Source organism: Canis lupus, chromosome 37, assembly GCF_048164855.1.
Source record: "Canis lupus baileyi chromosome 37, mCanLup2.hap1, whole genome shotgun sequence".
NCBI lineage: Eukaryota > Metazoa > Chordata > Mammalia > Carnivora > Canidae > Canis > Canis lupus.
This window is the reverse complement of record NC_132874.1, coordinates 3324068-3343437: the sequence shown is the minus strand read 5'-3', so window position 1 is coordinate 3343437 and position 19370 is coordinate 3324068. Positions and strand designations below refer to the sequence as shown.

Sequence of the window (19370 nt, the reverse complement as noted above, 5' to 3'; positions counted from 1 at the left end):
CCCGGCTCGCCTCCCGCGCAGCCAGCAGATGGCTCCCGGGCTCGCGCTCCCCCGCTCCCTCCTCGCTCCTTCCCCAGACGCAGGCCCGGGGCGGCCGCGGAGGGAGGCTGCGAGGAGGGGCGCGCGCCGCCCGCCTCCGCCCGCCTCCGCCCGCGCAGCCCCGCGCAGCCCCGCGCCGCAGCAGCCCTCCTCCCGCGCCCCGGGGTTCCCAGGCCGGCGGCCTCCCGCGCGGAGGCCGGGCTCTCGCGAGGTGAGGCGGAGAGCAGGAGGAGGCGGAGGAGGAGGCGCAGGAGGAGCAGGAGCAGGAGCAGGAGGAGCGGGAGGAGCAAGAGGAGGAGGAGGGCCGGGGCTGCCCCCGCCCAACCCCAGCCCGGCCGGAGCGCGAGGAAACCCTAGCCCCGCCGCCGCGCGCCGCTCTCCCCGCCCTCTCCGCACGCCTTCCGCCTTCACCTAGAGCCCTAGGTGCGCTGCGGGGCAGGGCTGGGCGGGAGCCGGCCGTGGCCGGAGCCGGAGCCGGAGCCGCAGCCGCAGCCGCAGCCGCAGCCCGGAATCCCGCGGGTCTCCGCTTCGCCGCCGGGAACTGCGCGGAGGCGACATGTAGCGGCGGCCGCAGCCGCAGCCGCAGCGGACCCACCTCGTATTTGCAACTCTTTTTTTTTTTTTTTGGAGGGGCGGGGGGCGCGGCAGAATCGTATCCCCGCCCTCGCTTTCTTGCCTCCTCCCGTGCGCAACCTGCGGCTGCCTCTGGAAATTGAGGTTCTCGGGGGAGGGCGGGGGGCCGTGAATCAGAGTCGCAGCGGCCCTGCCCGCGCGCCTGCAGGGCCACCATGACCGAGGAGGGCTCCGAGGTCCCCAGGGAGCTGACAGGTAAGGGCGCGCGGCCGCCGGCTCGCCTGTGCCCCTGCGCCCCTTCCCCGCGCCCCCTGCCCTCCTCCGCCCCCCGGCGGGTCCCGCCAAGTCGCGGCGCCCCTCAGGTCGCGGCTGTGCCGGGCGGGGCGCCGGCAACTTTGCTGGCGTCTCGCGGCCCGCGGAGCCGAGCCCGGGGTGGGGGGCAGCGGGGCGCGGGCCCTGGGGGCGCATCGCGGCTGGCGGAGGAGGGGGCAGGCTGCCTCGGGCGTGGGGGTTCTGGAAGCCAGGAGCCCCCGCTAGGGCGGTCAGCCCACTGCCCCAAACTCGGGGAAGTCCGGGGAGGGCCGGCGGGGGGTCTCCTGCACCTGCTCCGCCCCCCGCCCCCGCCCCCGCCCCCGCCGGGTAGCCCCCGGGGTGCTCCTCCCGCACGCACACTCCGCGGGGTGGGGGGGGTCTGGAGGGCGGACCGAGCCCGGCGAGGCGTGGCTTGGCCCAGCCGGCCGGGAGCGCAGGGGTTACACGGGTGACGCACGCTTGGGCCGGGAGACTGAGGGTTAATGGGACACGCTTATTTCATGATCCTTAACCTACCCATTCTCCCCATCCCGAATCTCGGGGACCCGGTGTGCGGTCCCCTATGCAAGGTGACCCGTTGTTGGACTCCCTTGAGGGTTTCTTTTTTGGTGCGTGGGTGGGGGGGGGGTTGGGCTGGATTTTGTGTCTTGGGGTTTAACTTAATTACGTGGAGGGTTAAAATGGCAAAGCTAACATGAGGTGGGGATGAGTGTTCTCAAAACCCAACGTTTAAGCGTGTGTGTCCGTATAGCACGTCGTATTTTAACAAGGTATGTGTGTCTGCGCGCGTGTTTTGAGCCCCGGGGACCTGTATTCCTCACTGTACGGTTCTTGGCGCACTACACAGGAAGGTGCTGTTTAATCCGGCTGACGGAGAAAGTCCTGCTTGCCCATTGATTTGCCTTTGAGAAATTTGCCCGTTTCTCCTCTTAGCGGTAATACTAGGGGGCAGTTTGGGTGTGCTCTTCCAAAAGTGATTTAACTCAGCAGGTGACACTTGATGTGAAGAAGCTGTTGCTAGGTTTGTATGAAAGCATCTGCTTTTATTGAATTAAAAAAATCCCAAACCCAAACTTAACTTCTCACCCAAATTTACAATGTGAAGTTATCCCCCCCTTCCCCCACTCTGGCCTCTTTTCTCTCCCCAAACCTGTGGAGTCGGCTGGCTCCTGAGATAAAGCATCAGCTGCTTTTGCTGGAGTGAGTGGCCCATCCGGTTCTGGGAGGCTGAGATCTTCCCAGCGCCCTACCCGGAAGAGGAAACTAATGCCCAGAGTCTCTGCAGATGTCTCCAGGAGTCCTGAGAAAGCTTAGGGGAGGGCTGGCTGCCCTGGCCAGGGGACCAGGGTAGGAAAAGAGGTGGGTAGATTTTTAAGTTAGTTGGCCTTGAGCCAGATGATGAAAAGTTTAGATAGTTACTTAGAATCAAGAGAGAAGGGAGGATGGGAGTTAGATACCTGGTTTATGTGGATGGTTCTCAAATACTTTGATATGTTTTATTTATTTTTTTTTCTTTGATATGTTTTAAAAGTGAATTTAATCCTTATCTAGAAATGGAATTTGTGTGTTTACTGAGTCTAGCCCGCCTCACATATCTTTCAACCAAGTGACACATGCTTCTGTGACATGCCCAGTATGATTTTGCTGGGCCTTTCAGTGGTCTAATTAGGAGGGAGCATTCCTGCACCTGCTTTTTTGTCCTAATTTGAAGTGCTCACAGAGTTCTCCTCAGATCATTCAAAATGGCAACCAGGCGAAAGCCTCCGTGTATTTATTCCCTTAAGCTAATTCCTGAGAACGTTTATTTATTTATTTATTTTCCTGAGGATGTTTAAAACATGTGTATCTCTCAGATAGTGAAAGAAACAGACCTTTTCTAAAAAAGAATTTAAACGCTAAGAAGAATGAGTAGATGGTCAGTCATATTACCTCTCTGAGATCGCCTCTTGTCACCTTTTGATATAGGACTTTCCAGTCCCTTTCCATGTGTATACATCCTTAAGTCTATTCCCCCCTCCAAAGATTTACTTATTTATTCTAGAGAGAGAGAAAGAGCACAAGCGGGAAGGGCAGAGAGAGAGAGAGGGAGAGAGAATCCCAAGCGGACTCCACACCCAGCAGGAAGCCTGACATGGGGCTGATTCCATCACCCCGAGATCACCACCGGAGCCGAAACCAAGAGTCGGGGAGCTCAACCCACGATGCCACCCAGGCCCCACTCTTAAGTCTATTTCTGATGGCTTCTTTCCCACATACCTTTTTTTAGGGGAGGGAGGAGTAGTCTTTATCTGTTTGGAGCTCTGACAAGATGGGAGGTGCATAGAGACCTCCCAGCACAGTGGGTCCGCTTTCCTGCCCACACATCCCACCTGTTGCTGGTCCCCCCATGAGCTGCATTTCTCTTGTTTCCATGCTCTTCCTTCTCCTTCTTCACTCTTCCCTAACTTGGCAGCTCTAAACTTTTGTGGTGGGTTTTCTAATAAGAATACTTGATTACCCCTTAATAAACATATTTACTTATTAAGCTACATACAAACTTCATTTAGCACGTATAACTTAAAACATAATCTGGATACCATTGCAGATGTAAATAAAAATTCTATTTCCTTCTTGCACCTCAGTGGATTGTAGTGTACACTGCACTTTGGACCAGTGGTCTGTTTCCTGCTCCTTCAAGATTCTGCTTAGGGGTCCCCTACTCCCTGAACCCTTCAGGAGTCTCCTTGTCCATGGTCTCACAGTGGTGAGTGCAGATTTGCCTAGAGACATCCGTCTGTATCTTGTAGATTGTAAGCACCTCTGAAAGGCAGGGGCCATCTGGATCCCAGGACCTGGTGGAACACTTGGAATCCCAGAGCTTATTCCTGTGTCCATGTATTTGTTGAATATATGAGTAAGCCAACATGATTATAATATAGAATACAGAGCTTTGGGAGTAGAGAGGAGGTTGCTATATTTTGAAGTTGAACATAGCCAGAAGGAGAATGAGAAAAGGCATCCCAGGAAAGAGAGTAGGACATACAGAATCTTATTTTTTAAGATTGTCACAGGGGTGTGGAAGATGGAGATGGTAGGGATGATTGGATTGTATGTGTGCTGAGAAGGTAAACTGAAAAAATGTGAAAGACCTTGAGTGGCATGCTGCAGGGTTGGGGTCTATTCCAACATGACAGCAACTCCTAGAGCAAGAGTGATGTGATCAGACCTGTGTTTTTTTTGGAGGGTCCCTTTGATTAGGGTGGGGACAGAGGGCTGATAGGTGGGATGTCATGGACTTGTCTTGGGGAGACATTCTGAGTCCTTGAATGCAGGGTCAAGCCCAGGGGTCGGGAGCTGTTTAGGAGGAGGTAGTTCTCGGAGAGCAGGTGACTGGCTTTCTATCTGATTTGGAAAACAAGATTCATCATCAGTGGCCAGAGGAGTAGGGGAGGGAATGAGTTTGATTTGGGACCCATTCCATTTGGGATACTCACTAGAGTCATTCCTGCCACCATCCAAATTTTGAAGTGTCCCCTTCTCTCTTGATTCCTCTTTTCCTGTTGTCTTTGACTACTTTTTGGGGTGTTGTGCTGTGATGCTACATTGTCCAGTCTGCTTCTGGTTCTTTGCCATATTTCTTAACTATCACGTTAGGCAGTCCTAGAAAAATACTGACATTTCTACGCCCCTGTGATGAACACAGAGGCTGTTAGGGGCTAGAGGTAACCAGCCAGGGGAGTTTATGAATTCCTGCTGTGCATACAGTCTGCACACAACACAGCACTCTGTGATACTGCTTGATGTTACTTGTGTTTTTCCTTGGGTGTGCATCCATTTGCCCAGCGAGATTATGTCACACCCTGCAAAAACTGGCTTCTGTCACGTACTGGTATATTTGCCTCCGCTTCTGAGCATACAATACAACACACCTAGTAGGTGTTCGTTAAATATGTGGTGACTGATCACTATCAGGCTTGTTACAGTGAGCTAAAAAAAAAAAAAAAAAAAAAAAAAGACTATCCATAATAATAAAAAGAACCAAAAATACTCCTTCAAATGTTCTCCCCTTCCTAATGCTTTTTTCTTAGTAATAAGAGAATGTAATGAAAACTATTCCCTTCTTTCAGAAAGCATAAAGGATGTTATTGGCAGAAAGATAAAAATTGCAGTGAAGAAGAAAGTAAAGTTGGAAGTTAAAGGAGACAAAGTTGAAAACAAAGTGCTGGTAAGTATTCTCGTTTCTGAAAAGGCTTGGAAGTGAAAGTGTTTTTCGCCTTCGTTGTTTTGATTGCTTAATTTCCATGCAACTCAAGTGCTGTGTTTCTTATTTTGCTTGAAAGTTCTGAGACCATTTTGTCCTGGATTAACTGGAATATCTGCCCCCAGAAAGGTAATGGTAGGATATTTACGTGTTCCAGATGGAAGTTTGAAACATTGTATTTTTAAAGATTGTCACAGTCACCCATGCTGAGATGATCTCCTACGGCTTGTTATCAAATTATTCAATTTGATGTGAAGTGGAGCTTCTTTATAGGTGTCTTTGTTGTGGCTGATTGTACGATTTCATTTGTGAGGACTTTGGGAGGAGTTTAAAAAAATTCATCTCATGTTGATTTAATTATGTAACTGAATGTTCTCAGGTGTTATATCTGAGTCCATCTCAAGGGGAAGAAGACACCTGTCATGTCGTGGGGACATTTGGTGTTTTGAAGGAAGATGCCTGGTGGAGGCAGTACCTGCTAGTGCTGAGATTGGACTCAGGGTCCCCCCCAGCGTGTGGGAGAGCTGTGGGGATCCAGGGATTGGACTGCATTGGGCACAGAGTCGGGGACGGCATTGCCAGTGACTAGACTGCAGTTTTAGGGAGGTGTAATACCCTTTTTGGTATTATATTGGCTTCTAGGTTGAGGTTGTGGCAAACCTAGATTGAGCCTTAGGAGAATACATGTTGTGTGTGTTTTGTTGGAGACAATATTTTATTTATCTTTTTATCATTGGAAATTTTCAGACCTGTGCAAAAGTAGAGATAGTATATTGAACCTGGTATGTGTTCATCCAGCATCCACAGTTTTTCATGTTTTACCACTATCGTTGATCTCCTTACGGTTTTTTTTGCCCCTTCTTGGAATATTTTAAAATGAATCCCAAGTACCTGTCATTGAAAGATAATTTTTTAAAAAGATTTCTTTTTTTTTTGAGAGAGAGCACAAGTGAGTGAGTGAGCATGGAGGGGAGAGGGACAGAGAGAGAGGGAGAAGGACAAGGAGACTCCCTGTGGAGCAGGGAGCCCAATGTGGGACTCGATCCCAGAACCATGAGATCGTGGACCTGAGCTGAAGGCAGATGCGTATCCAACTGAGCCACCCAGGCACCCTGAAAGAGAATTTTTTTTTTTTAGAATATTTTTAATAGTCTGTTTCTTCAGTTGAATTTGCCACAGAATCTGTAGTGTCTCTCTGATAACATCTGTCTTGAGAATCTTTTAGAATATCTGGCTGCCTTTCCCTGTAGATGTGAGGATTACACTGTTGATGGATGACTCTTCTTTCTCTGTGGTCTATGCATACACGTCAGGATGGCAGAGAAATTGAAGTGGGAAGACTTCATTGAGGGGCCTTGCCCCTGCAACAAGGTGTGTTCCTGTAGCCTTCATAATTAGGGTTACCAGTAGCAGAAATGATGGGTGCCATCATTCTGATTTATTTTGCTTTAATAAAGAGTACATTTCTTTAGAGTATATTTTACTTAGTGTTATAGGATAGTGGTATTTTGGGGAGGTGGTAGTGGAGAGAGAAGACATTTTATTTCTGCCATTTTTTGTTTTATACATTTAAAGTAAATACGTAGATGGATCCACCTTTCTATAACTGTTGTAGTAGTCAAGTAGTGTTTGCTACCTTAGACTGACATGGTGCATGGTATTACTTGGTATGGATACTATTCATCATGCTAAGTATGAGGCCATGCCATGATTAAATTTTACAAACTGAAAATTACAAAGATGAATTTAAATGCTCAGTATAACAGAATTAGCACCATTTACAAATAGTTATGTTAGAATTTAATGTTAAGGACCCTTCCAGACCCCCACCCCATGCTCATCTCAACGTAAGCTAGAGTCAAGGTTGTAACCAAATTGTACCCATCTTTGAATTGTACCTGTAAGCATTTATCTCCCCAAATCTGGATCCTAAGTAGTTTCTGGTCGTTTGGCATAAACTTGTTTTGGCTGTTCCTTACATGCATGGACAGGAGTTATTAATCGAAATATTCAGAGTCTGACAATCTTTTTTTTTTTTTAAGATTTTATTTATTTATTCACAAGAGACACACAGAGAGAGGCAGAGACACAGGCAGAGGGAGAAGCAGGCTCCATGTGGGACTCGATCCCAGGACTCCAGGATCACGCCCTGGGCCAAAGGCAGGCTCTAAACCACTGAGCCACCCAGGGATCCCTGAGTCTGACAATCTTAATAGAAATATTCAAGTTGGAGCAAGATGGTCAATGACAAACTGACCTTTACATTGTTGATTTTGGAGTTTCTGAATTGAGAGAAATTCAATTACTTAAATGAAAACACTGGAGGGAAATCTCTTGATAATGTTCATTTCTGACTTTCTTTGGCTGTCCACTAACATTTGTAATAAATGAGTTGGTTTAATACCTTCAATATATCTTGTTTGAATTTTCTTTTCTCAGTGTCTTCCTCCTTATAAGGCTGCGAGTATGTGAGTATGCATGTTATACGTTACCTACTTCCCCTTTTTCAACAGTTGGAGACTTTATACTCTTTGTAGTTTATCTTTGGTAGAAGCTTTATCTTCATCTTCCTTCTTTTCATGGTCATAATAACTAATATTTATTGAACATTGACCAAGTGCTAGGCTCTCTGCTGAGCAATTATACATTAGCTTATTCAGTTCCACAGCAATCCCAGGATGTGGGCACTATTTATCTCTGTTCAGATTTGGTGAGGCTCACTAAGTTGCCTCAGGTCATTTAGCTAGTCATGACTCAGCTGGGGTTTGAACTCAGATCTGCCTCAGCATTATTTTTTATTTTTTAAATATTGTATTTGAAAGAGAGAGCGTGCATGTGCATGTCCGAGTCGATGGAGGAGCAGAGGGAGAGGGAGAAGCTGACTTCCTGCTGAGCAGGAAGCCGGATATGGGGTTGATACCAGGACCCCCAGATCATGACCCGAGCCAAGGGCAGACCCTTAATTGACTGAGCCACCCAGGCACCCTAGCTTCACCATTATTACCAAAATAAAAAGAAAATAGCCTTTGGCTTGTTGTTCACACTTTCACCCAATGACCAGGAAGATTTGGACCTTAGAAGTATCAGGAATCCTTGTGTTTGTGTGGCTGATCGATTGTTTTATAGATAATTTCCTGACTTACTGAGCTCGTCCTGTGTGCCACACATGCAGTACCTACAAGACCTCATGTATTCAGAGCTCACCCTCTCATGGGGCAGGTAAACATGTGTGGGGGCCGTGCTTTGAGCGGTGCCATGAGCAGGATGACCGAGGGCTGTCATAGCACATCACAGGGACCTCAGACTCAGGCTTGCATATCAGGGAAGAGTTCTTCTAGAAGGAAGGGAACCCTAAGCTGACTCTGGAGGCTGAGTAGGAGTCACTGAGGGAAGAGTAGAGATGTGTTCTGGGCAGAACAGGGGACGGAGTAATACCTGGAAGCCAGAGGGGATTACCTGTTAGAGAACCAGCTGAAGCAGGGCTGGAGCAGGTACAGAGTGGAGAACGGCCAGGCATAGAGTTAATGCCTTTTCTTGCAATCCGGATATCAGGTGAAACTGGGACTGGGTAAATAGGTCTCTTCTCACCACCTGTTTCTAATAACCTGTAGGTGAACTTTATCCTCCCGTCTCTAGGGAGGCAGTCACAGGCTCCGTGGTAGAGTACTAGGGCCTTGGAGTCACACCTGGAGCCACTGTATAACATTGTTGAGCCTTCATTCCTTTCTCTAATGAAATAGGTATTCTAACAGCGTCTATTTGTAAATGATTGCTTTGAACGTGAGCTAGGATATGTTTTAATACTGCTTAGTGCAATGCCCAGCATATGATAAACAGCACACAGGTGATAAGGCAAGAGGAACTGAGAGATCCTGCATTGTTTTCTCCGTGACACAGAGAATGCCACCTTTTTATTTATTTATTTATTTTTTTAAGATTTAAGAGACGCACAGAGAGAGGCAGAGACACAGGCAGAGGGAGAAGCAGGCTTCCTGTGGAGAGCCCAATGCAGGACTTGAGCCAAAGGCAGATTCTCAACCCCTGAGCAACCCAGGTGCCCCCAGAAAATGCCACTCCTGATGCCCGAGTGTCCGCTGCCTTTATTAAGGGGTTGTGTTCAGGTCACCATAAGACCAAGAACAATATTTATAGTTTATGTCACTTTCAGCAGGATGGAGTGTAACTGAGCAGATCCCAAATTCCTCAGGTAGGCTTTGGTCAGATGAAATCAGAAATGCTAGGATATGCAGGGGAAGAGCATTCTGTGGGCACATATGTTTGGCAACCAGGCTGTTAAAGATAAACCAGTGTCTTCACTGCATGGCTTCGCAGAGCCACTAATACAACGATAGGCATTGTTGACTCCTGAGAATGAGCTGAAGCATGCTGTCTTTCTCAAACTTATTTGGCCAGAGAGCCTAATGACTGTAGGTTAGGAAACCAAGGTGGAGCAGGCCTGAGGTGGTGCCTCTTGGGACAAAGGGAAGATAGAACAGGCTGTCCATCCTTAGGAGTGCCCTCCTAACATACGGTCCTCAGGCCCCATACATTTTATGTATGTGGCGGGCAGGTCCACAGAAGGCCATGCACTGGCACGTGTCCTCTGTTGCTGTAATACCTTTCTCTCTCTTTCTCTTGTCTGCAGGGCATGCCATTAGGAAGTGATTCTGTCTTTGATTCATTCAATTTTCTCATTTGCTAGTTGAATGTTTACTCCATTTTTGCACTACCTGGACTCTTAAAAATGTGTCTTAATTTATGCATCTTTTTAATTAGATTTTTCATTTTTGAGTGATTGTAGATTTACCTGCAGTTGCAAGAAGTCATATAGAGAGATCCTTTGTACTCTTTACCCAGCTTTTCCTGTCTTGCAAAATTAGAGGCAATATCACATTCAGGATATTGCCATTGATCCTGGAATACGCAGAACAATTCCCCACCACAGTGAGCCCTCGTACTGCCTTTTGGAGCCAAACTAGTGTGCCTACTTCTCTGACCCCCCCGCGAGCTGCTAATGTAGTCTTCGTTTTCTTTAATTTTGTTACTTCAAAAATGTTATGTAAATGTAATCACACACTATATGCCTTTGGGGATTTTTTTTTTTTCTCACTTGGGATAATTCTCCAGACATTCCTCTAGGATGTGTGTAGCCATCCTTCTGCCCCCTTCCCCCACCGGGGAATATTCCCTGGTATGGACGTCCACTCACCTGGTAATGGACCTGTGGGTGGTTTTTGTTTTGGGGTTATTAGGAATAAAAGTGAGATAGGTTACAGACTTCTGCCAGATAAATGCCAAGGGTTGCAACTGTACCTTTGATTTAGAATTGCCCGTTTAACATAGAGGTGGCTGTCTCCCTCCATAGTCCTTCCAGCAGTATGTGAGCAATCCAGTCTCTCCAGATCTTTGACAGCATTTGCTAGTGCCTGGACGTTTTCTTTTCTTTTTTTTTGTGGGGGACAAATGGTTGAAAGAACAGTATTGTCAGGAAGAAGCAAGGTTGCCGGTGACCTCTTCCCCACTCACACTTCTGGTGTTGTTGGCCTTGGGGAGAGGAATGTGGTTTCTTCTCTCCCAGGTAGTGGCTCTGAAACATGTGGAAGCTTCATCCCGGCCTCAGCTTCGTATTTTTCTGTTCCACTTTGATATTTGGATTGTGTCCTCTTTGCCAGACCTGCATTCTTCCACACCTGCCATCAAATAGGCCAGAAGCAGGACTGCCTTTCTTACTAGAGTGAGTAGGCGGGAGAAGTGCAAATACGATGGGAACCACTTTGCTGTGTTCACCTCTTCTCTTTGAAACAGTTCATCCATTGTTCATTTATTTCCTTTTGAAGAGTTAACCCAGAATCTCTTTAATGTGTTTTTTTTTATTTGACTATTTATTTATAATGTTTGAGCATCGTAATCCGGTTTGGTTGGAATAACTGTAAATTAACGTTACAAGCATTGAAAGGTTTAAGGATTGGGCAGCCCGGGTGGTTCAGAGGTTTAGCGCTGCCTTCAGCCCAGGGCGTGATCCTGGAGACCTGGGATGGAGTCCCACGTCGGGCTCCCTGCATGGAGCCTGCTTCTCCCTCTACCTGTGTCTCTGCCTCTCTCTCTGTGTGTGTGTCTCTCATGAATAAATACATAAATCTTAAAAAAAAAAAATAAAGGTTTAAGGATCTTATTTTGGGTAATGTGTATCCAAAATATCTTGGTGGTGGTACTTTATTAATTGAAAATATAAACTCTACTAATACCTGTTTATTTTAAAAATACATTCAAAGGGGGAATATCTCTTACCTAAAAGTTTTCTAAGTATCTATCTAATCCACTTAGTTGTGAATTATTTTAAATCTCAGATATTCTCAAATATGGAAATAGTCTTCGAGACTAGGCCCTGTTTATTTTGTATGGCTAGCCTGCTTAACATTTTTCTGATGTCCCTGATGTCTGACTTGGTTCAGCAGCTCAGCCTGTGGCAGTCATTTCTCAGACAAATATCCGATCTGGAATTGGTGTTTTGCAGCTACTTCCAGGTACATCAGCCTTGGCCAATGGTGTTCAGCCCTTTTGTTTTGTTTTTTAAACCAGTATTACTTTTTATTTTTTTATTTTTATGTTATTCATTTATTCATGAGACAGAGAGAGAGAGAGAGAGACAGAGACACAGGCAGAGGAAGAAGTAGGCTCCATGCAAGGAGCATGGGACTCCCATGGGACTCGATCCTGGGACTCCAGGATTACGCTCTGGGCCGAAGGCAGGCACCAAACCGCTGAGCCACCCAGGGATCCCCACCAGTATTACTTTTTAAAACACATTAATATTCCAGGGAGCCCATAAAGTAGAGGTATTTTAGGAGTTTGTTTTGCAAGTTTATACTTGAATCCAAAATAGTATAAACCCAATCAGCAATTTCAGTGAGGCTGTTTTGATGAACGTAAATTAGAAATAGAAGGGGGAGGGACACCTGGGTGGCTCTGCAGTTGAACGTCTGCCTTCGGCCCAGGGCCTGATCCTGGAGTCCTGGGATTGAGTCCCACATCAGGCTCCCTGCATGGAGCCTGCTTCTCCTTCTGCCTGTGTCTCTGCCTTTCTCTCTCTGTGTCTCTCATGAATGAATGAATAAAATCTTAAAGAAAAAAAAAAAAAAAGAAAGAGAAGGGGGAGATTGGATTTTGTTTTGGCTATACAGTATAGAGAGACTCCCTGTTCACCAGTTAAGTGGTACAACTATCACAGTTTTTAAAATAGCTAGTTCTGTAGTCTCAGGATGCTTTCCAAGTAGAGATGGCAGGAGAAGCTTTATTCTGAGTTCTGTATGACCGTGGTTTTACGCTGACAGCACAGCTTACCTCAAATATGTAAAACTTAGTATAATACATCAGGTCACGTGTGTGTGTTTTCTTCCATTTGTGACAGTAGATGGAGGGATGAAGTCGCGTCATATGTCTCTAGACCGCAGTGGCTTCTGAAGAACACTGTCGGAATACCATTGTCCAGGCCTCTGGGCTTACTTCCCTTTGCTGGAGGATCTTGTGCCAATCGTTGGGTAATTTGAACGGTTCTCTTTGTGGTACCATTAAGAGCCTCAACTTTTAAGGATCGCTTACAATTCAGTGCTTAGGTAATTTTCAGAGCACCTGGGTGAAGTTACCTGACTCGAGAAAATTGAGCTTTGGAAAACAGCAAGCAATGTTGACATGATTCAGGAGAGGGTATCAGAGAGCAACACGTTGTTGCCAAGGGTTCTGGCAGAAGTCCTGGGAAATTAGAAATAAATCCATATTTAAGTGCTTCAGACCTTACCCTGACTCAAGGCGGGAGCCAGCTCCCACTGATCTCTGGGTAGGGCGTTGGAGGCCTCCTCTGGCTCGGGGCATATATTTCCAGAAGGCAGCTCTGGCCAATGTGCACCTGTTACCTGAGCTGCGTTCATGTTCTACTCTGTTATCTGCAGCTGCCCGTTTCTGCTGTAGTCAGGATGGGAGAGTCCGGTGACCTTGGGCGGGAGCCCTTGGATGTATACCAGCCCTGGTGTAACTTTTCATTGTTCTTAAAAAGATACTCTTTTCCAGCCTCTGGGATTTAGCGAGATCCCGCACAGCAGGGCATTTCGGTCCACCCTGGGGAGGCAGGGCTGTGTGTGAGTGGTTTGAAAGGGACATTGTGGAAATGGGTGGACCAGGAGATCCATACAAAATATGGAATGAATAGGGAGAAGAACTCTTCCAGAGTTAATGGAGGAAACTAAGACTTTAGTGAAGGGTTACTGTAACACTGTTTCACTTCAGTGGAGACTGTTACTATATCTTGTTAAAGTAGATAAAAAAATGCAACTTTATAAAAGTGAGTAAATGGTAGAAGATTCAGCCTCCCCACGTCCATCATCCTCCCCCTTTTAAAATGCTTGTTCTCTTTTAATAGAGTTTAAGAATGTAGTGTATATAGGGCGTGTTATCTCAGTCTTAGATACTGTGTCCTATTTTTTTCTCTCTAAATAGATCACTCTCGAGATCCCTGGGTGGCTCAGCAGTTCAGTGCCTGCCTTCCACCCAGGGCGTGATCCCGGAGTCCTGGGATTGGGTCCCTCATTGGGCTCCCTGCATGGAGCCTGCTTCTCCCTCTACCTATGTCTCTGCCTCTCTCTCTCTCTCTGTGTGTGTCTCTCATGAATAAATAAATAGAATCTTAAAAAAATAAATAAATAGATCACTGTTTCCACCTCTGAGAAGAGAGAGGGAAAGATGGGAAAAGAAGGATGCTTGGGATGGTGTGTGTGTGTCTGTGTGTGTGTGTGTAAATGAAACAGTCTGTTCACTTTCACCCACTGGGTCCTTTTCCTGATTATTATTATTATTATTATTATTATTTTTTTTTTTTTTATTTTTTTTTTGAGAGAGAGTTTTTGTTTTGAAAACATTGTGCCATGATGAACCTTGGCCTGCAGGTGTCTTGGTCTCTTTAGCTGTGGTAGATGTGCATGGTGGGTCCTCTTAGAGATAGAAGCAGGGATGGACACATGGCCTGAACTGTACATAGACATGGACATAAATGTGCTTAGTCCCTGCTAAGGAGGCAGATATGTCTATTTCTGCAAACTCCTGGGCATTGTCATCTCAGGAGACATTATGGGTGTCAGCTGGGATTAGGGTCCTTGTCCTTTGGATGCTGTCTGGTATGGAGGGGCTCACTTCAGCTGTCTCTGGGGAAGGTTTTTTTTTTTTTTTTAAAGATTTTATTTATTTATTCATGAGAGGCACAGAGAGAGAGGCAGAGACACAGGCAGAGGGAGAAGCAGGCTTCATGCAGGGAGCCTGATGTGGGACTCAATCCTGGGACTCCAGGATCACGCCCTGGGCCAAAGGGAGGTGCTAAACCGCTGAGCCACCCAGGGACCCCTGTTTTTTTTTTAAAGAGTTTATTTTTCATGAAAGACACAGAGAGAGGGGCAGAGACACAGGCAGAGGGAGAAGCAGGCTCCCCACAGGGAGCTCATGTGGGACTTGATCCTAGGATCATGACCTGAGCCAAAGGCAGACACTCAACCGCTGAGCCATCCAGGTGTCCTTGGGGAAGTTTATTGAGTCTTGCAATCCTTGACTGTTGCCCAGAGGGTCTTGGAACTGGAAGACTCTTAGTGGGCATCTAACCAGGCATCCTAGCCTATAAGAAGTTTCTTCTGTAACATCCCTGGGTATCCATACACAGTGGAGTGTCCATTTTTTGCTTAACTATTTTCGGAGATGGGAGAAACAAGTTTTAGAAGGCCCTTTTTAGTTTGGGCTGGAATTTGTTTCTCTGTAGCTCATCTGCATTCATTGTAGCTTAATTTTCTGGGACATCACAGAACTCTAGTTTTCCTAGGAGTGTGGTTCAAGCATGTGAAGATGGTTGTATCGTTTTCCCTTGGTCCTTGGTCCTTCAGTTCTCAGGCTGAGGCTTCCCACTGGAGCCTCCTCCCACTGTCTTACTGGAGGAGGATGTTGCTTTCAGAGTTCTCACTGTTCTGATCACAAATCATCCTACTTTATCAATGAGCCTTTTAGACTGTAGATGTTTTGGGATCACAAGTATTTGGTAAACAAGGTGAAACTGAAATCAACAGAATTTGTCTGAGTCTTCAGTGGGCTCCTGTGGGTTGTGCCTCTTAAAGGGGGTAGAGCATGTGTCATCACAGAATTATCCCTCTGACCATATAGGAAACATCAATGTATTATAGTCTGCTAAGTAAAGAATGCCAGCTGCACATTGCTTGGGCACTTGAAAATGCATTCTTTTTGTTATTTTTTTTAAATTTCCTAAGTATCTGTGCTATTCACATTACTAAAAAGTTATATAGGAAAGCAAAAGTGAAGTATCACCTAGGCAATCAGTTCAGAAGTGACCGTTGGAAAAGCTATCACTAAGGATTCTTTTATATTTTTCTACACGTATGTACATATAAGTGTATGGTTTTTTTTTAAATGAAAGTATGAATACTATTTTGTACTCTACTTTTTAAAGTATTAGTATTTAGTATTGGGACGCCTGGGTGGCTCAGTGGTTGAGCGTCTGCCTTCGGCTCTGGGTGTGATCCTGAAGTTCTGGGATCAAGTCCCACATTGGGCTTCTTGTAGGGAACCTTCTTCTCCCTCTATGTCTCTGCCTCTCTCTCTGTGTCTCTCATGAATTAAAAAAAAATTTAGTATTTCAAGTCAAAGCTTTCTATGACAATAATGTATATATAATATATGTATTAATATATATTATATATGTATTAATATTGTATGTGTATAATGTATATATTGAATAATATGTATCTATGTTTTAGACTTCTGTATGGCCCTTCATTAATCGCTATAATTTAACACTTATTGTGAGATATTTAGGTTGCTTCCAATATTTTGCCTTATAAATGAGTACATTCTCATATTTATTTCTCTTGGATGAATACCTGGAAGTGGAATTGCTGCCTGACAGACATTTATTTATTTATTTATTTATTTATTTATTTATTTATTTGACAGGCTTTTTAAAGGATACATTTTCACCTGATTGTTATTCAGGAAGTCTCAATGGAGAATAATTCCCCTACGACATCAATTTCATTGTCTTAAAAAAAAAATCTATTTCACAGACTCACTCATATTCTTTGTTGAAGTTCTTGTATTTCTTAGGCCAGCACTCTTCAGACCCTAGCTCCCGAGGCAAGCAAATGTGTGTGTGTGTGTGTGTATTTATTTAAATATTTTATTTATTCATGAGAGAGAGAGAGAGAGAAGAGAGGCAGAGACACAGGCAAAGAAGCGGGCTCCATGCAGGGATCAGGCCCTGGGCTTAAGGCGGCGCTAAACCACTGTGCCACCCGGTTGCGCTTATTTTTTTTATTATTTTGCAATTTCAGGCCCTTTTGGGCAAGCCTGTGGGATGTGTTGTCTTTTCTCCTATGGTATATTTGCAGGCTTGGAGTCCTGTGGCTCTTGTGTTTTCTGGTGATTGCAAATGGGCTTCCAGAGTCATAGTCTGGTGTGTGTGTGTGTGTGTGTGTGTGTGTGTGTGTGTGTGTGTGTTTAGTTAAAAAAAAAACTTTTATTGAAGTATAGATGACATACACAGCCTTGTGTGATGTGACCATTGCGTATGCTGCTCTGTGCTTGCTGTGACAAGTCAGCAGGAGTCCTGGCTCTGGACTCTCCCTGTTCCCACACCAGAGAAATCTTTCCCAGAGTTGCACACCCTAACTTGTGTGAGATTGTATTGTAGGATTTAGATCTTTGATCTTTGCCCCTGCCATGGGACTTTCTTCCCTTGGGTCCTTGAACCCTCTTTATAAATGGTAATTGAGCAGATTTGCAGGTGATAAGGCTCAGGCCACTTTCAGGAGACCCAACGTGGTTGAGAGGAATCTGAAGGTAATGAGCACATACAGCTACTCCTGTGTCTTAGTGGGTGTTTTAGAGTCATCAGGAGAGGAGACATTACTTTTCCTCCCAGTTTTTTTTTTTTTTTTTAAGATTTTATTTATATATCCATGAGAGACACAGAGAGAGGCAGAGACACAGGCAGAGGGAGAAGCAGGCTCCCTGCGAGGAACCCGATGCAGGACTCAATCCCAGGACCCTGGGATCATGCCCTGAGCCAAAGGCAGATGCTCAACCACTGAGCCACCCAAGGTGCCCCTCTCCCAGACAGTTGTGATGGCGATTACTTTACCTGTGTGTAGCTGCCACTCAATCTCATGGGTCGCATGGCTCTTCCTTGCTCTGTCTGCAGCCTTGGCTTCCTTGCTCTGTCTGCAGCCTTGGCTTGGGCCTTCCTTCTGTTCTACTCACCATTCCCACCACTCCCACCCTGGGAGGTGGGGGGCATGTCCAGCTGAGGACCTGGGAGCATCCTCCATGAACAGCTAGCTTCTCAGAGAGCCCCTTGTTCCTTGCTGAGCCCCTCAATGGTTCAGCCTGCCTTTGTCTGCTTACAGAGCTGTTGGCGTGCTCCATGTTGCCTGGGGTCCAGTGAGGCTCCTGGGGGCTTCCCTGATTCTTGCCTTAGCAAGCAAGCACACAAGGCTCCTTCCCCTTGCAGTGCCAAGTTCTTAGTCACCTGGTGGAATAGACAAGGGAGGACAGGAGCCAGATAGCAGGGGGCAGCTGCAGAGATGTCAGAAGCTTTGCCAGGCTCTTTTCAGACCATCTCTGTGCCATGTGATGCCCGATGCTCGGCTTCCCTGCCCAGTGTGGCCTCACAGTAGCCTCAGGGAACAGGAGCCCAAAGTCTGGCCAAGTGGAAGTCGGCCCGGTTGGTAAGTCATCAGTAGGCGTTTTGGGTTTCCTGAGTCCATCTGTCCTGCATCACTAGCAACCAAGATGTCATCTTCCCTCCGAGGTGGAGAGAGCTGCTGAGCCCTAAGAGAAGCCTTGGTTCTGATTGCTATCCTGCTCAGTCTTGGAAGGTTCAGTTCAGCACTTGGGGGTGCAGCCAGCAACTTTTCTTTTAAGTCATGGGAGGGGGTGGCCGCATCCTCGGGCTAGCCAGAGGGTTGCAGTTTGGGGACACGTTCTGTGCAGCTCTGTTCACTGCCTTCCTGGGGCTCCTTGTGCTGATGAAAGTCACAGCCAGCCTGTCCAGACTCCCCCCAAGACAGCTTGCTGCTGCGGACTCTGCCACTTAGGGCTCCTGGGCTTCCGTCCTGCTGCTTGTCTGAGCTTTGGTCCCCTGAGAACTCCTCATCTGAGTGAATTGTAAGCTTCTGGGAGCTGTTTCCTTCTCAGCCATTTGCCTAGAAAGTTTCTAGAACTTTCTAGATCCCCAACCCTCTCTCCTGGTACCCTCCTCAGATGGGCTGTTTGCAGAGCTCCTCTTGTTTTTCCCACGAGGCCTGGATACAAGAGGTCGGGCCGGCCTTCCCTGTCTGGGTTGCATGTTAACAAAGCAACTGGAGCAGAGGAGAGGCTGTTAGCACCTTGGTACCTAGAGTTTCTTACGCATTGTTCTCTTTGTGAGGTTTAACGAAAGCGACATCTGTCATTTTATGTGATGTCTACAGGTTGTCTGGGGAGCTGACCCAGTGGTGTCCCCGGGTACCTGCGTGTGTGGGAGGCCTTCACGCTTGGTCCCTTTCTGGCTGGCTCCGTGCTCCCTGAGAAGAGCCAGATTCTCTCCACGTTTTCCTGTTCTGAAGAGCGATGCTTATGGTGGAATCAGCCTATAATCCAGGATGGCATTTTTTTTTTTTTAAATGTCTTCATGGACATTTTATGCTTTCTGTTCTTGTGGCAGCTTTGTGTGTTATTGGATTAGTTTGCCTGGTTTTGAGATTTTTTTTTTTTAAGATTTTATTTATTTGAGAATGAGAGTGAACACAAGCAGGGGGAGAGGCAGAGGGAGAGGGAGAAGCAGAGTCTCCACTGAGCAGGGGGCCTGATGCGGCGCTTGATCCCAGGACCCTGAGATCATGACCTGAGCTGAAGGTAGACACTCAACTGCCTGAGCCCCCAGACACTACCCCCTGGGTTTAAATTCTGAAATTGCTGTATTATGCTCTAACCTTAGGCCAGTGATTCAACCTGCCTCTGCCTCACTTTTCTCATCTACAAAATGGGTGTAATAATAGAACCTACTTTATGGATTTGATTTGAAAATTAAATGAGAGATTATACATAGAATATTTTAAATAGCGTCTGGCATATGGAAAGGTAGCAGTGAATCCTAGTGCTCATTGCTGTTGAGGGTGCTGGTGCA

At 46.5% G+C, this 19370-nt stretch overlaps 1 protein-coding gene across 5 annotated transcripts in view; it reads left to right on the top strand.

Annotated features, from left to right (window-relative positions):
- Positions 1 to 486: 486 nt before the first annotated feature.
- Positions 487 to 19370, top strand: part of CARMIL1 (capping protein regulator and myosin 1 linker 1) — a 312575-nt gene continuing 293691 nt past the window's right edge. For 3 of the 5 annotated variants that reach the window (XM_072813988.1, XM_072813990.1, XM_072813989.1), the window contains exons 1-2: positions 487 to 867; positions 5031 to 5128. In XM_072813988.1, coding sequence (XP_072670089.1) covers positions 828 to 867; positions 5031 to 5128 — 138 coding nt within the window. In that variant the 5' untranslated portion in view covers positions 487 to 827. The remainder of the gene's footprint in view (positions 868 to 5030; positions 5129 to 19370) is intronic. The other 2 variants (XM_072813987.1, XM_072813985.1) reach the window with 1 other exon arrangement.